At 41.9% G+C, this 17,516-nt stretch overlaps 1 protein-coding gene across 1 annotated transcript; it reads right to left on the reverse strand.

The window, feature by feature from the left end:
• Positions 1–1,163: 1,163 nt before the first annotated feature.
• LOC148022786 (uncharacterized) lies at positions 1,164–1,653 on the reverse strand. Its single transcript, XM_087695126.1, has one exon. The coding sequence runs from the start codon at positions 1,625–1,627 to the stop codon at positions 1,394–1,396; it is 234 nt and encodes a 77-aa protein (XP_087551252.1). The 5' UTR covers positions 1,628–1,653; the 3' UTR covers positions 1,164–1,393.
• Between the last annotated feature and the right edge of the window lie 15,863 nt (positions 1,654–17,516).

A 17,516-nucleotide genomic window follows, 5' to 3' on the forward strand; every position in this document is an offset into this window, starting at 1 on the left:
TAAACGTAGGGGGTTGGGATGTTTGAATGGTGTGATTTGCGTGCTGATTGTTGCTGATTTTCTGATGCATTTTATGTCATAGAGTTTCGTGTTATGTTAATTAAGAGGATAGTAGCATGAGTGTGGTCTCGGTGCTATCCTTTCATCACCGCAACGGGTTAGTAAATGCATGATAAAGCCTGATTGTGCACAAGCACGTTGCTGATTTGAAAATGATGTTTGAGCACCTTAGAATCATTCACTTTGTATGTGCATGATGATCATGGTATCGGAATAAAAACCCTAGATGCATAACACCTGTTTGCAATGACAATGACTTACGTTTGAGTGTGGTAAGGCATCCTTAGCTGTAGGATAGACGTTCGATTCTTGGGGGATTATTTTGGTGTCCCCTTACTTATTCTTGAAACGTAGAAGGGAACAGAATCTATTCTACAGGGTCATTCAATTGAGAAACGTTGTCGAAGGGTTTTCGAAAGCAAAGTCGCAACCACAGAGGACCTTGACTGATTTCAGGATAGAAAATCAATCATACAAATAAGAAAGATGAGAGGATTTGTGTGCAATAATAGATCCGCCAAGCTTCCAATGAGACCTCGTCTATGCAGCAATGATAAGACCAAAAGCAAGTTTTCAGTTGAGCATAGAATTCATCCTTCAACATAGGAACATTCAGTACAAATCTGGTTATCAACTACAGATAGAAATTTCAGCATTGTCCTTTCAGCAGCATCAGCCAAGGGATGGATCTATGGATCCACAGACTTAACAATAAACCCATAGGGAACTTGATTTCAAATGATGAGGTGAACAATATCTCGAGCAATAGTCAATGTTGCAGGCATGTCTTTCAGAGGTGGCTCCCTTCCAAGAACAAGAGGGTTGGCCACAGGTTGATCTAAAACCATGTATTCATTTGCATTCTTCATAAGCTGACAAACCGACTTGTTTTTTATACCAGTTGATATCTTGATAATCTGACGCCTTGAGCTCACGTCAACTGTCATTTACCACATTAAAAGAATCCTCTGACCTTGTAGATGAGTAAATGAGCTACGAACATAAGCTTCAGAGCCTCCCTTTTCCCATAGATGGAACAGGGAATATGAAACCTACAGATATTCCATAGCTTACCCACAAGAATAGACAGGTGCCAATCTCAATGCATTAAAACAGACTGTTCATTCTGATATCATCTGCTAACACCTCATACAACACTTGTTCTACTGATACAATGAGGGTGCTAGCAGTCAAGTGAGGAAAGAATCCCTACCCACAAATTGACTTTTGATATACCAATGGTGCATGCATCCAACAACTACTGCAAGGATCCAGACACTGTGCTAGCCACCAAATTCTTTACTTTTTGAATTGGCAATTACCAGTTTCCACTTTACTTGGTTGTCTGTTTCCCGTATATTGTTGTGCTGGGCACACGCTTGTTTCTGAACATCATGTATCCAACAGGTAAGACCACTCCCAACATCATCACAATTGCTCCAATCAGGTAACATGTAGGTCCTGGTGGTTCAATTTCTAGAAGGCGTCGGAACGGCATGGCTTCATCCACGAGGTGAAGGCGTTGCGAAGGATGATGCGATCGATCGGTCGATCGATCTTCAGTCATAGCTCAGGTCTCCTGCTTCGTCAGCCTTGAAGCCCGAACTCACACTGGTTGTGAACCAAACGCCAGTTCCACATTCAATCTCTCCACCTCTCCGTCTTCTACATGATGATCAGCAAGTCTTCAGTCGAGCACCCTTGATGGATTCTAGTCCCCTCAGTCACACTCTGCAAGCTCCCCTTTTGATAGATCTCCCCTCCTTGCATCGTACTCCTTCCTTTTGGACTGATAGAATCACACCCCCACTTGAAGTGGGTTGACTTGGTGGAATAGAGGAAGAACTTGCGCTTCCTTCTGCACCTAACGGACTATGTGCAGCAGTTGGGTTACTAAGACCATTTCCTTTTATGCGTATTGGGCTACTCCTTTGAGGAGAATAGTGACTTACAATCTCCAACCGCCGTCTAGCCCCCTCAGCACGTTCTACTTTTTGTATTTCGGCTTGACAGTCCTTGTCAGAGGACATAAACCAACTTTTTGGTCCCTAAAAACCCTAGATTCGAGAACCACCACTTTTTGGCAACTCCCGACAGACGCACCACTAATGGGACCTAAAATGGACTGGCACTAGCTATGGCACTAGCCGGACCTCATAGTCATGATAGACAAACACACCCTCACAGCCTCGCGGGCCAGGAGCATCTATCTACTGGTAAAGGACTAAAGCCTAATCTATGCGTTTACAGTTTTATAGTTCAACGTTTCCCTTTCTATAAACTCCATAGAGGGAGAACCCATACACATTAGCAATAAATACCACGATGATCACATACATGGGAGGCAACCTCTTGGTAGAAACACCGCGACCCCACTGTAGCTCTCCTACATCGCAGGAATTGGCCCCTTGATGCACTACTCAACATATAAAACAAATGAACGAACTCCACTCTTCCATTTCGAATCCAAGAGATATACCATGTTTCCTCACCAAAATAATCCCCCAAGAACCGAACATCTATCCTAGAGCTAAGGATGCCTTACCACACTCAAACGTAAGTCATAGTCATTGCAAACAAGTGCTATGCATCATGCACATGCAAAGTGAATGATTCTAAGGTTCTCAAACATCATTTTCAAATCAGCAATGTGCTTGTGCACAATCAGGCTTTATCATGCATTTACTAACCCGTTGCGGCGATGAAAGGATAGCACCGAGACCACACTCGTGCTACTATCCTCTTAATTAACATAACACAAAACTCTATGACATGAAATGCATTAGAAAATCAGCAACAATCAACATGCAAATCACACCATTCAAACATCCCAACCCCCTACGTTTAGGTATTGCTTTTCTTGCATAGGTGTAGAGGTTCATTTTGTGATTTTTTGATATATAGAAAGCGATAAATCACTAACTTTGACAAAGAGATAGGGCAAACTGAGGCCAAACCTCATGCCTTACCACTACCATACATCCACAAACAATCATTATATTTTTCTCTATTTTTCCAAGTCGTATTTCTATTTTTCCACTCATTTTCTCTATTTTCTTGATTTATTTATTAATAAAATATACCAATTTTTTATTTTTCTTATCCCACTCACTTCAGCATACTATTATTCAATTTATCTTCCATATTTCCCCCATGGGAATAATTTTTCCCACCCGAAACAAAAGAACTAGCATTTTACCACTTAAAAACCGCATTTCGGATTTACGGGAATTAAATAAAGCATGTAAATCATTGCAAAACCAAAATTTTATGATACACAACACTTACTCATAATGCAAACAACCCACAATCAGATTTTCATCCAATAAGAACATAATTATCATCATAAACTATAAAAAATCCTTCATTTTTCTTCATAAAAATGGTCATACCGTGTTTTTTCGTAACCCGAGACGCCTTGAGTGCATGCATAACCAGCAGACGGAGCATCCATTGCTCTCAATCCAATGCTACACTTCCATCTTCAGCATCTCTATCAATCTTCATCATTACTTTCTTCATTCTTCCACCCGGAAGAGAGTACACATGAACAGCCCATAGGGAAGAGAGAGGGAGGAGAGAGAAAGACTAGAATCTGTTCTCTTCATTCACTCCATCATTTCACACGTGAAGGCAAGCGATAAGATTAGCCAAGAAGGAGAAGATCAGCCCCAATGTCGATTGCATGGGGTACATTTAGCCTAACAATCACCATCATCATGGATGGAGTGAAAAATGTGCCGCCTGTTCACGTCCTCTTCTCCATGTTTTCTTCATCATGATTTCTTCATCTTCTTTGCATAAAATTTGGGCGGGGGTTCCAAGCTCCCAAAGGGCATATCCCCTTTTGGTCCAAAATTTGGCCACCCTTTCAAATCTCGACCATTTGTTGGCTCCTTCTTCGTCCGAACTCCGATTCGAGCTCTGAAAAATCTTGGGCATCTGGCTTGACATCCCTCATTGACCGGCAACTCCTGACAACCTACACGACAGTCAAAAAAATTATCAAACATCCACAAGTGTCGCTCGGGCGTCTTTTAAAAGTCGTCTTTCACTTGGTGCTTAAAATCGTCCTAACTGCAACCGCCGCCTTGATGTTAAATATTTGTCCCCTAAATTCTAGATTTTTTGGCAAATTTTAGGCACATCCCGGGCTCAAAACTCCGCTCTCACCCTTCCACTTGATTAGTCAAGTCTTCACGAGAAAGTACAAGATATATCATTTTCCAAAGACCTGTAGGCATCATGACTAAATACATCACCCACTTAAAATGAAGAGACAATGGATATGCAGACTACAATCCATCCCAATGTCTCATAGATGAATACATTTGACATGTCGTACATGTTTCCACAAAGTGAGAAACATCATTATACATACCTTGCCACCAATATCTTTCTTTAACCTGCATACATATGTGGGATACTCTAAATTCTCATAACATACTAGCTGCTCCATATACACTTCTTCTTGCAATTCACCATGCAAGAAGGCATTCTTAACATCCATTTGCTACAAACTCCAACCTTTGGCTACTGCCAAGGCAATCACACACCTAACAGTTGCCATCCTAGCAACTAGATTGAATGTCTCTTCATAATATATGCCATATGTTTGAGCATAGCCTTTTGCAGCTAGCCTAGCCTTATACCTGTTAATTGAACCATTTTCATTATGCTTGACTTTTTAAACCCACTTTACAAACAATAGCTTTCTTACCCTTAGGTAAGGGTATCAAATCCCAAGTCTTATTGGCTTCTAATGCAGCCATTTCCTCATCCATTGCTGCATCCCACACTGAGCATGACCAATAACATCCTCAAAACAAGTGGGTTCAACATCCTCAACTAATTTCAACATATAAGCATAATGGTGAGATGCATAACCTTCAAAACCAAATCTTTCAATAGGGTATCTGACCTTGCTAGATCTGCGTACCACCGGATCACTTAATGGAGCCTTTACATTACTATGAGCTCTCTGTACACCTGGTGTCCTGACTGAAGGAATACCAAGCTCATCATCCAAACTCTCCAAACCACTAGAATCTCCATCAAATTCCAAATGACTAGTAGATGCAACATTACCATCCAACACTTTCTTCTTTCCTTTGTCCTTCCCTGCAACACTTGTAGATCCACCTGAAGATGTGGGGCTACTCCCTAGTCTCCAAACCAAGGGCTCACTGTAGGTATAGTACCACATGATGTTTTTGGTCCACTAAGACTCCGTGATTCTTTTTTTTCTTTCTGCACATAACTATCCTGATCATTATCATCATCTAATACATCACCATCAAGTGCATATCAGCTGCCCATATCATCAAAGATAACATCCTTGCTCACTCTCAACTCACTTGTGGACAGGGTTATTACAGCGACACCCTTTCTACTCTAAAGAGTATTCAATAAAAATACATTTTTCTACCTTTGGATCAAGCTTCTTCCGTAGCTCATCTAGCAGATGAACATATGCAACACATCAAAATACTTCAAGTGTGATACATCGGGCTTCTTGCCAGTAAAGCATTCTTCAGGAGACATCCCATGAATTGCAGATGTGGGGGTTCTGTTCATAATGTAGACATCAGTATGAATAGCCTTAGACCAAAAATATTTGGGCATCTTTTCAACCATTATTGCCAGTGCAACTTTTGCAATATACCAATTTATTCTTTTTGCAACCCCATTTTGCTGTGGGATATACCTACAACTAAATTGCCTCTTTATCCCATGAGTCCTCAAGAAGCCACTAAACTCATTAGAGAGGTACTCTCCCCCTCCATCTGATCTCAAGCACTTCACCAAATTGCTGATTGAACCTGTTTTGTTGGTTATCGCTAGCACGTCCCATACCACGGCCTCTCAAAGAGGATCTACCACGTCCCCTTTCTAAACTTGAGTAAAATTCTTAAACTTATTCACCATTTTTTTCTGATGAGTCAATTTGTATATTGATCTTTTCGGTAATCATGAGAGAGATCAGCTCATCAAAATCTAGAAATGGCTTCTGTATGTATACTGAAGTAACAAATGATTTCCATGCCTTCTCATTGTTAAGGGCACTCAAAGTGGATGAAACCAAATAATCATCATCAGGCATTGCATCAATCACTGCTAAGGCATTTGCAATGCTCCTCACCTTAAACACATACTCATTGATAGACATTTTTTATTTCTTCAAGGCATTCAACTCTTGCTTGAGTTGAATCTTTTGTGCCTTTGTATTTACTGAAAATATGTTCTCATAAATTGTCCAACCTACATGTGAAGGTTTTTCATTCCTGATATGTCTCAAGATCGTATTATCAATGACTACATATAGTCAGTACATCACCTTTTTGTTTTCACATTCCATTCTTTCCATGCTTTTAATTCATTTGCAGTCGGAGGGATACCCAGCTGTGGCTCCTTCTCTTCACGTGAAACAAACTCATAAAGGCCCTTTCCAATGAGGAAGTTCATCACACGGAACTTCCATGAAGGGTAGTTGTTCGTATCAAGCTTTTCAATAATGGAATTTCCACTATTCTCTGCCACTATCACAAACAAGGATACAACACAACAAGGTAGTCTTTTGCAATCTTTCATAGCACTTGCACAACAATACACCAAGCAATCTTTTTCACTGATTGCTCAATAGTACATGTAATTTGCAACCTGTTTGCAGATAAACCTTATGTTTGTTTCCAAACACCTCAAAAATTACAAACTCAAAATCTATAACATGTGCACCCACTTTCAGTCAATACATCCGAAATCACAGTGTACCCTGAAAGCTATTATGTGCAACCTTGCGGCTCTAAAACGGGGCCTCAAATGGCCTCAGACGCCCAAAATAACTGCAAAAAAATCCTAAAGGCCTAATTTGCAAAAATATACAGTGCTCTACTCACACACCAAATCTCACAGCGATCTGAGATTTTCGCTCCACCCTGCTTCTGGTGCCTCCACAGGCACTATCCAAGAGAGAGAGTGGAAGAATGGGAGAGCTTCTTACCCGTTGCTTGCTTGCTCGAACCTTGCTTCTTATCCTTCACTTCACCCTTCAAAATCAGTCTCTCTCAGTGGTGCGGCTCTAATACTATGTCAAGAATCGCGTGGTGGGGGGACTTCCTTGAGCTGCTGCGCCAAACACACATTATATACACAAGAGGAAGCTCACTCAAGAATACAAGAAGAGAGATGGAGGCCAAAATGTTTTCTTGCTGATTTTTTCTTATTCTTCCACACACTATACAATGTACACAAAGTATAGATAAGATACAACATAAAGGAAAGGCCTTCTAGGTCAAATTAGTGCATAAACGATTGCATTAATTGACTGGCACTATATCTTTGCCAGTTGTAGGTAGGTGTAATAACCTAAATACAATAAGTGATAAGTGAGTGGCTATGTGAGTGTCATAATGACCACCAACATGCTAAGTGTAGATGTGCAGACCCATCTAGCTAGGCAGTCCATCATCAATGTCCGCACGTATTGAGCTTGCCATCTCAACACCCATAAGTATCCATCTTTTAAGAAAACCCCATAGGCTTTTCTCTTGATCTTCGTAAACTCTTCATCTAAATATTGATCTTTATTTGTTAATGTACTGAGGTATTGACCAATTCTCAGCCATTCTTTGGCATATTTGTCTTCTAGAAACACTTCTACACAAGATACAAAACATCTAAAGTGTCTTTTCTTTGCTGTCCAAGCTTCTAGTGCTTTAGCAACTCCTTGCATTGCTAAATTCACTCTTATAACATCATTTTCAGCTGCAAGAAAGTCATCTTCTTCCTCCTCATCCATCATTCCATCTTCATTCTCATAGCATGCCCGAGATAAGATGTCTGCCACTAGGTTATCTCTTCCTGCAATATGCTGAAATTCAAGGTTCAAAAATTTGATGTATGCAATCCACCAGAGCATAGCAATGTCGGGGGTAGCATAACTAGAAATCAGACCCAATACCGGCAAACAATCGGTCTCAATGACGTCATGAGCATCCATAAAATACTCCTTATCATATTTTAGGGCTGTCACAATTCCCCATAATTCTCTTTTTACCTATGGATACCTTCTCTATCGTTCAGTCAATACTTTAGCACCAAAGTGAATTGCATATCTTCGCCATTCCTCATCATCTTGCCTAATTTCCCATCCAATCCCGATTGGGCTTGTATCAACAGTAATAATGATAGGCTTTCCATGTGAATAGTCAGCCTTTATCAATAAAGGAGAAGATTTTAAAAGCTGCTTCAATTTCCTCATTGCTTTCTGATGCTTTCTTTCTCAGTGAAACCTTTGACCTTTCTGTAAGAGTTGATATAGAGCATCAACTACATGTGCAAAGTGAGGGATCCAAATCAAATAAAACACACATGCTCCCAAGAATCTACACACCTTTGATACATTCGTGCATACATCTTGCATTCTATCAATCCCATCTATTTTTTATGGTGATGGTATTCACCCATAGGGCCCACACATATGCCCAACAATCAAAACCTCTTCTACTCCAAAGACAAACTTTTGTCTAGAAAGAGTTAAATGCACCTCTTCTAGATGCGTCAAAATCCTCTCACAATCCACAATATGGTCTGCAACAAACTATCTACATCCATGAACATCCATCTTCATTCTTTTCATCCCTACACATCCTTTGATTGGAACATCATCCAAGAAGGACATTGTCAATTGTGGTATAAAATCCTTGAGTACCCTATTCATAGCATTTTTCATGTGTGCCACTGAGTTTGTTGCACCCTGCGGAAGAGTACATATCCATACTAACCCCAAAGGAGTCTTTATAGTTGTGATATCCGTGCTCTCAACTGCAAGCTAAAACTGATCATACCCCTAGTAAAGATCACCCAAAGAATAGATCGCTCGCCTACAAAAGACTCTGCAAATTCATCAACCATAGGACTTGCACCCACATTTCTTATGGTCACTTTATTGATCAGTTGCATGTCTTGAATAAATCTCAAAGCCCCATTCTTTTTGGGCACAGTAAACCAACGATTTGAGCACGGGGTTGAAGAGGGCTCCAAGATCTTCATGTGAATCTTTTCATTTAGCAAATCCATAAGCTTTGGCAAGTAAGCTTTAGGCACTGGAATAGGCCTCAAGTTCCATGGTATATGTGGCATAGTAAATATTACCATAGGAGAGACAACATTTGGATCCACACAACCTATTTTAGTTGGCTGAAACGCAAATGCCTTTCCATGCCTAGCCAACATCTACATAAAATAGTCTCTTTCAGCAGGCAAAAGAAACCCTTTTGCACCAACTTTCAATTCCTATAATTTTTCAGATGTAAACTAATGACCTATATCTTTAGGATCCCATAAGCTTGGTTGCATTGACACTTTTTCATACAAACCTTGACTTTCTGGTGGAAGTGGCAAAGAAATTGGTTTTACCTTTTTGTCAATTGTCTTATACTTTGTCTCCACAAGTGCTTCATTCCATTGTAATCCTTCCTGTTGAGCAAACAATGCTATAACATCATCCAAAGAACATTGTGACAACACTATGTTTTTAGCCTCATTTTCTACATGTATAGTTGCTAAAATTTCAGCCATAGTGTCATTAATATTCAGCCCATAAAAGATGCCTGAAACGGCTTCATTTTCAACTAATAGTCCTAATGCTCTCAGTTCCTTAGTAGCCCATTTCATAGATATGCATTCAACCTTGCACATAGCTTCCATAGGCTTAAGCCAACATGAACTATTTGCTGTAAACTGAGAACAACCAATAGCAAATACATGTGTCATTCCATCAAAAGGCGAGTACATCCTCTAAAAAACACTACTGTAGCCCCGCATTATAGCAGTGCTTAATGAAAATCCAAGTCTTTGAATTCCCTTGCATTTGGAGAGGCAAAGGAGACTCTTGAAGCGTATCCCAATTTTTAGGATGATTAACGCAAACAGTAAGAAATTGGACTGATTTTCTCCTATCCTTGCTTCTGATTCTTGCATAAGTAGAACCATCATCAAGCACCTTTGTTTCCATACGCACTCTTGTAATATAGGGCTGTCCCAAAATCACTGCATATGAGGAATTGTCTTGCACAAAGGAGTGTTGCTCTTCTTGTACATCACCAATTGTTACTTTTACATTAGGACATGCAACATAAAGCTCTCTTAAAGAATAATTTGAGCCCTCATATGCCAACCGTGATCATTGTCCATAGGCCATGCACCATTCTCATACAATCCACACTCAATGATATTAATCTCAGACCCATGTTCAAGCAAAGCAATGCAAGGAGTTTCACGCTCCCCTATTTTCACTATCGTTTTAGTGTTAGCCCTAGCCCAGTGATTTCTTGTGTAATGACTTTGAGGAATAAATCCTAGAGCCTCTTCCCCATATTGTTGCATCTGCCTTACTCCACCATGCATATTGCTACAAGACAATGCATTTTTAGCCACTTTCTTGTCTTTTCCACATGCTGTCCCCACTGATTAGTAGCATCCGACATAGTTAATCCAATACTTACTTCATGCTCATATTAAACCTGAATACCCAACAAACTAGTTTTATCTTCAAATTGCAGCAATGCACTAGTGGTATCACCAAGAAACTGACACTTCCTCTTAATTATGTCAATGATCTCATCATGAAATTCTTGCTTGGCGATGTCAAGCGCCTCTCCCAAGGTGAATTCCAACCGATTGTTTAAGATCCGTTCTTCAAGAACCTTCTTAAGATCTGTGGCTGTCTCAATGTCAAATTGCAACTTATATCCTGGCTGCTTGCCCTTCTTTTTGCCCTCTTTTTTGCTATCATGTTTTTGCTCCTAACTAACCTCCTCCAGAACATGCTCGGGAGGTGGCTGATTTGTAGCTTTAGGCTAATCCTCACTTTTCTTATCACTCTTTTAGATGTCCCTGCATTATCTTCATCTCTCTTTCATTTCTCTTCCACAAGTACATCCATGTTTTGCACCTTTGCTAAATATGCATACATTGAATATGCATCTATCGGTGATTCCTAACCATTTCACGAATGTCTTGCCGTGCATGAGACATTTCATTATCAGTAACTTTTCTCTTTTGAACTGCATACAAAGCATGTGTACATATTGCATCCTTTGGGTCAACCATCACTTTTGGCCATGCATTCTATCCAACTATAGACCAAAAGTAGAAGCATGTATAGCCGCATAAGTATTTCGGACAACCAAGTCTTCTAACAACTTTTGCATACCTCCCCTTCCAAAATTAAAAGTAAGAGGAAATCCCATTTCTTGTGCATGGATCTTGCCATCTTTCCAAAAGATGAGCTGTCATGCCACGACCTCCTGATAAGAAGCTCAATCTTGTCTCTCATGCTGCAAATTATCACACCACATACATCTTTTTCCTGGTTTAGGGGCTGCTACTCGTCCCCTTTCCTCTTGTCCTTTTTCATCCAACTTTGCGACCTTCAATTGAAGATCCCACATGCCTTTGACCAATTTATCTAATACATCTTTCCTAACAGTGGGAACAATAGGCATAGCCATAGGTTTAGCCATAGAAGTGGGTGGCTTATTGGATTCTTTAGTTGTTTTGCCCGTAATAGTGGGCATGCTAGAGACATGCAATCTTTCTCTTCTTTCACAAGTGCAGTAATAGCTTCCTTGACATATCTCCACTCTCTTTTAAGACTTTCTTCTATAGTATGCTCCTCTAGCAAATCATCAAGCTTATCTTGAAGCTCAGGATCTGCTGCTTGTAGAAACAATTCAATTTTTTGACTTGCAAGAGCTTGCTATTCTGCAAGATCTAACTGCTCAAATTGGCTTTCAAATTCTCTTAACAATTCTGTAGCCACAAGACCCTTATTGGGTTGTAAAACCCACTCTTGAAAAGTCTTGTGCGTAATCAAACTGGTGTCTTCAATGTAAAATTCTTCCTTGAGTGTCTTCTTGAAAGCTACCGAGTTAGTATATCCTACATGTATAATTCAATAATTCGCACTTTTAATTCATGTACAGTAATCCATACAATATATTGGCTCCATGCAAGTTGAGCCACTCCAAATAATTCCATCTTTTGAGCATAGGTATGTACATATGCAAATACATTCCTGCCATTGAACAACTTTATCTCACACTCAATTGCTTGCAGAGCATTCATCGTAATAGTTTTTGTTTGAGCAAAAGCCTACACCACATGCTGTTGTTGTTATACTTGCATAAGTATGTTCATGTTCTGCACTAATTCCTACAAAACATCACTAGAAATTATGCTCAAAGGTTCTCCCATCTTGTCTTTCCTTCTGATGACCTTTCACGTCAGGTTCACCAATGTCGAAGGGATTTTTGTCAAAAGCTTGTATCCACTGGGGGTCAGAGATAGATGGAAGTAGAGATAGGAGATGGAAGAGAAGAAAAAGAATAGACAAAAGGTAAATACGATAAAGACAAAGCACAATGAATTGAATCAATATGTGAAGGGAGCTACAAGCTCAACCCCCGAGACCTACAGACTACTTATTGGTCAAGCATTTCAAGCTGAGTGGCCATGGCTACCTCTCACATAGTCGAAGCGCCCTCCCTACCTATGGGGTGTAGTGAGCTTACATTGATGCCCGATCGAGTACCCTCCTCTCCCGTGCACAGAGGTAGCTCCACGATCCTTGAGGCAAGCTCAAGAAACCTCAATCCCTCTCCAACAAGCTCCATCCTTCATATCCGCGTGAGACAAGAGAAGAGTAGAGAAGAGAAGAAGATGAAGTGAGGAGATAGGGAGCTTCTTCTCCTCGATCCCTCAATCTCACACACTCACTCCCTCACTCCCTCACACTCACTCACACCCTCTCTCAAGCACAAGCAAGAAGGCAAGAAGAAGAGAAGAAGAAGAAGAAGCTTTTTGCCATACACAAAAATGAGCTTCTCATTCAGTTTTCAAGTTTATATACATGCCCTACTTCCCACGGGTAGTCATCCTCAATTTTTACATGGCTGGCCATGGCCTAGGCCTACGCCTTTTCCTACTTCTCAGATTTTTCTATTTGTCTAATTTTTTCCTATTGCTGGTGTTGCAGTAAACATTACTCCCCTTCTAACCGAGTGCCAGTCCCATGGCACTGATGGATGGTAGCTTAGAAGGTGGTAGTGTCGGTGGCTGGCTCGCCTTTTGAGTTTGTATACATACCCTTGTCGAGGATGGTGTTGGAGGGATTCATCCTTGAAATTGAAAATGATGTTGAATTGGATCCCTTCGAAAAGGTGTCTTGACGATGATCTGCTCTAGAAATTGACAAAGATCTGAAGATCTGCCCTTGAAATTGAAAATGGTGTTGGGGCAGATCCATTGGTTGATGTGCTTTCTCCTTGATATGGCCCGATCTTAACCTTCAAGGCAAAGTTGTGCACTTCCTAAAGGGGTGTATCCGCCTCTCCGTGGTGCATGCACTGCACATGGAAGTGGAACTGGAAGTGGGTCAAACCACGGTATTGTCCCACACTTGAGGACCCAGTTCGTGCATCATCATGGGTGAGATGCAAAGCTTAGGGTGACAGGTCTGGTAGTCATGCTCTTGATTTGCCCTAAGTGTGAGGTGGGGAAGGGGCTACGTGGAAACCCTAGGTGCAATGAATGTGGCACTCCAGATGTTTCATGGGGAGCTCAAACCTTTGCTTTTCTCTTTCTTGCACCTTTTTGTCCTCTAGTGCCCTCTTTCTTTTCATTCCTGGTACTGGACTCTTTTTTTTCATTTTTTTCTCTTTCTTTCTCTCTCTCTTTCTCTCTCTCTCTCTCTCTCTCTCTCTTTTTGGGATGACTTATTGATCATGGGTGTGAATGGAATACAAAAAGAGTTCTTATGTTGTATTCCTATCATCCTCGGATGGTCCATGAGGTAGCCTCAGGAACTTAGTCAAAAATGCACGGCTTTGCAGATATTCTTTGATGCTAGCTCTTACCTTCAGAGGTGTTGATGACAAAAAGGGATGGTTACACCTCGTGAAGCACGTATTGCTCATGTCCTCTAGGATTTTCGTGCAAAAGGAGGGGAGTAAGGTCTCCCTCATCATGAGCCTAGCCATGGTGCGACTGTCGATGCCTAAGTTGATATCAAAAAGAGTGGCGGAAGGTGGGCTTCCTTAGCTCTGTAGGCTTTTGCTTAAGCAGGAACTTAATGATCCTAAGGTAATTACAGGTTGCTATAAATTCTGGGTTTGGACATGAGGAGAAATCCTCGAGGAAGCGGTTGATGGATGGAAGGATATCCTCCAATCTAAAAATCAAGAATCTCTCTGGATTCTATGCATTGACATTGTAGATTGTTGGAAAGTCAAGGGGCCCATGCAAGTTCCTGTCATGGTTGACTCCATGTCTAGGGGGGTAATGCATGTAGATGGGGTCATTCCGCTCTTCAGACAATGAGCTACAGAAAGTAGTCAAGGCATCAAAGTTGGTATCCCAAATCCTCCTCCACTTTGGCTATGCCTTGTAGCCTTGGATGGTCTTGGTAACCCGATTCACCTTGTCCTACCAATAATCTACTAATTCTTGCCTCCATCTGGTAACTACAATGTTTCTCTCCTCTATCCATCTGTTGGCGAGGTCATTAGCTATTCTGTTGATTCTTGCCACCGTCATCAAGGGTAGAACATGATCCAGAGTTCGTGGATAAGAAAATGACATCCCAAATGGTCATGTCTGGAACTCCCGTTGTCGCCATATAGTCAACTCCTGAGACTAGTTGACGAGATGGAGATCCTTGTGTATCGACATGGGCTCTTTAGGGAATTGCTATGGCCGTACTCTCACTCTCCTCTGGGCTTGCTCCGCAAGCTCTTGCCTTCTTCTTTGGGCTGCTACCATGTGTTTAGAAATTTGTGCCCCTTTTGGCTCTTCCGGTGGCAATTCAGGCAAGGGCGGACTCGGCTCTCTGTGCTATTCTTCCTCGAATTCTTGCTCAAAGTAAGGCCCCTCTTCCGTGGCTTGCTCTATTGCTGGTGGCTGGTCTTCAGGTGGTGGATGTTGCACTTTTCCTTCAAACCCTAGTTCCTTGAGCTCGTCAACGAAAAGACTGGCTTGCTGTAGGTAAGTGTATTATTGTGCTGCACTAATACCTATGCCAATTGGAAGGGTGTGTTCTTGAAGGCCGTATCTCAAGGCACGAGATGTCAATTCTAACTTCTTCTTCATACTTTCCATTGAGTCCTCGCCTTCAACTTGGGTGACATTCAACACCGTGCTCAAGAAGGCTTGTCTCTGAGTGTGTGAGCATACTTTGGGAGCCTCTGCTCTTGATTCTGTGAACACTCTTTCGCATTCACTCGCCACCAGGCATTCTATTAGTCCACGCACTCTTTCAAAGTTGTGCCACTCCCATTGCCATGCCTTCTCTTCCATCTTTTTCCTTCCCTCCTCCATTTCTCGAGACAACATCACTGCCACCTGTTGCTGCTCATTCACTAAGTATAGCATCTATGTCTTCTCCTTATTATGGCGGTTTAGCTGCTCTTCTGCTATTTTCCTTGCTTGTTCCGCAATGGTAAACTGTAGTTCTACCTCTGCGAATCTCTCTGAAAGCTCTTCCAAGATCTTCTCACGGCTTTCTAACTCTGCAAAATTCAGACTTCTTTCTGTTATTGCCATAGCCATGAGAGCTTCCACATCTCTTTTTGTGTTTTTCGAGTCATCTTTCAGCTCCTGTGTGCTTCTTCCTGTGGCATCCTTCCTTTCTTGCTCTAGGACTTGAATCTCTTTTTCTAGTCTTCCTTGCTCCTCTATTTCATACCACAGCTGGAATGCTAGGGCATCTTCTTGCTCTTGACGTTGCTCTTTCGACTCTTGGCACTCTTCCTACCAGTGCTTCTCCAAGCGAGCGGTCCTTTCCATTAGCTCATTATACTCCTGAATTAACATTTTCTAACTCTTTAGATGAGCTAGTAAATCCTATTCTTTCTCCTCCAATCTTTGCCTCAAATGATCCTCATTCTCTTGAGCTTCCTTGGTCTTCACATCCAACTACTCTTTTAGGGCCTTAAGCTCTTTTTGATGATTTGCGGCTTGCTTGGACATGTTGAGCCTCAAAGCTACCGAGGTTTTTTTTTCAATGTCCAACTCTGTCAAGGCCGCTTTCTTTTCCTCTATGGCCTTGCTCAACTGAGTGAGGAGTTCAGCCACATATGCATCGTAGTCTACTGTTGGTAACACTATGAAAGGGGCCGTAGTGGTTGATGCTTCTAGCTTTTGCCGCATAGGGTCTTGCCGTGATTCTACATCTATTATGGTTGGCCTCTTTGCTCCTACTTCGGGGGAAATCTCCACCACTTTGTTAGCTAGGAGCTATATCATTTCCATTAATTGAGCCGTATCCACAGTTGGCGCTGACTCCTGTGTTGTGGGGGGTGTGGTTTCAGTTGGAAGTGGCACAAGGGAAGAGGGGAGGGGGTGCAGTGGGGCCTTGCCCTTTCCTGCAACCACCAGGGTTATTTCTACACTACCACCAACTCCAACCTCATGATGCGAGCTTAGTGGGCTCATTTCTCCCCCTCCATGGGTCTCTTCCACAGACATGTGAGTTTCCTCTACCAAATCCACAGCTTACTTCCTCCTCATTTCTTCAGCTTCATCTTCAACTCTTCTCTTGCTCTCCTCCTCGGCTCTTCTTGACCCTTCTCTAATCCTTTCAAGTTCTTCTTCTTTTCTCCTTCATTCCTCCTCCATTCTCTTGGACTCTTCTTGTGCTCTTTTCAACTCAGCTTTCTCTTCCTTGCTTAGCTTTTCCTTCTTCTATTTTTGGATCTTGGCCATCTTTGCCTTTCCTTGTGCCCTAGCTTTGGCTTGAGTGGATGGTGCTTCAGGCTCTTCTTTGTCACTAATGGTGGATTCACTGGATCTATCTTCCTCACGGTGCAGGGGCTAGGAGGGTGCTACTACCTCTTCAATTCCCCCTGCTTCCTTGGTGGCCTTGTGAATAATGGCCATCAGTACACCACCGTATCTGATGGTAAAAGCCTTGGCAGAGGACTTCTTGCGTGCTGATCTCACTGTAGAGGCTGGGGACTCTCCTCTTGTTGCCGCTGCACCCATGGCAAGGGCCTTTGCTGATCTCTTGATGGTCTTTATGACAAACCCATTCCGATCCACTTCCTCAAGGGACCCTGGTGCTATACTTTCCAACATCGAGACATTGATCCTGTTCATCAAAGCATTGTACCTCTATCCTGAGAAGAGGGCATGGACCATCTTTGCTTGCATCTTTACTTCCGGGTTTGGGATGTGTGCCAAACTTACTCCATCCACTGTGCGCACCTCACTCATGTTCATCACCAACATGGCATATAGGTCTCTTCTATGATGCTTTACAGCCTTGGGGGCCAAGCCAAGGGCCTTCTCCACCACTTCAGCATTAAGCGATACCTCCACCTGGTGGGCAACATCCCCTCTTCTTACTGTCACTGTGCCACAGTGCCTACGAGCATCAAAACTCCTCAAGAACTTTG

The sequence above is a fragment of the Lygodium microphyllum genome, chromosome 16 (genome assembly GCF_053477565.2).
Source record: "Lygodium microphyllum isolate KBCC chromosome 16, Lygodium_microphyllum_v1.1.10, whole genome shotgun sequence".
Classification (NCBI taxonomy): domain Eukaryota; kingdom Viridiplantae; phylum Streptophyta; class Polypodiopsida; order Schizaeales; family Lygodiaceae; genus Lygodium; species Lygodium microphyllum.

What these genes read in the sequence shown, in the direction of transcription:
- LOC148022786 (XM_087695126.1), bottom strand. Translation starts at nt 1,627, where the DNA reads ATGACTGAAGATCGATCGACCGATCGATCGCATCATCCTTCGCAACGC.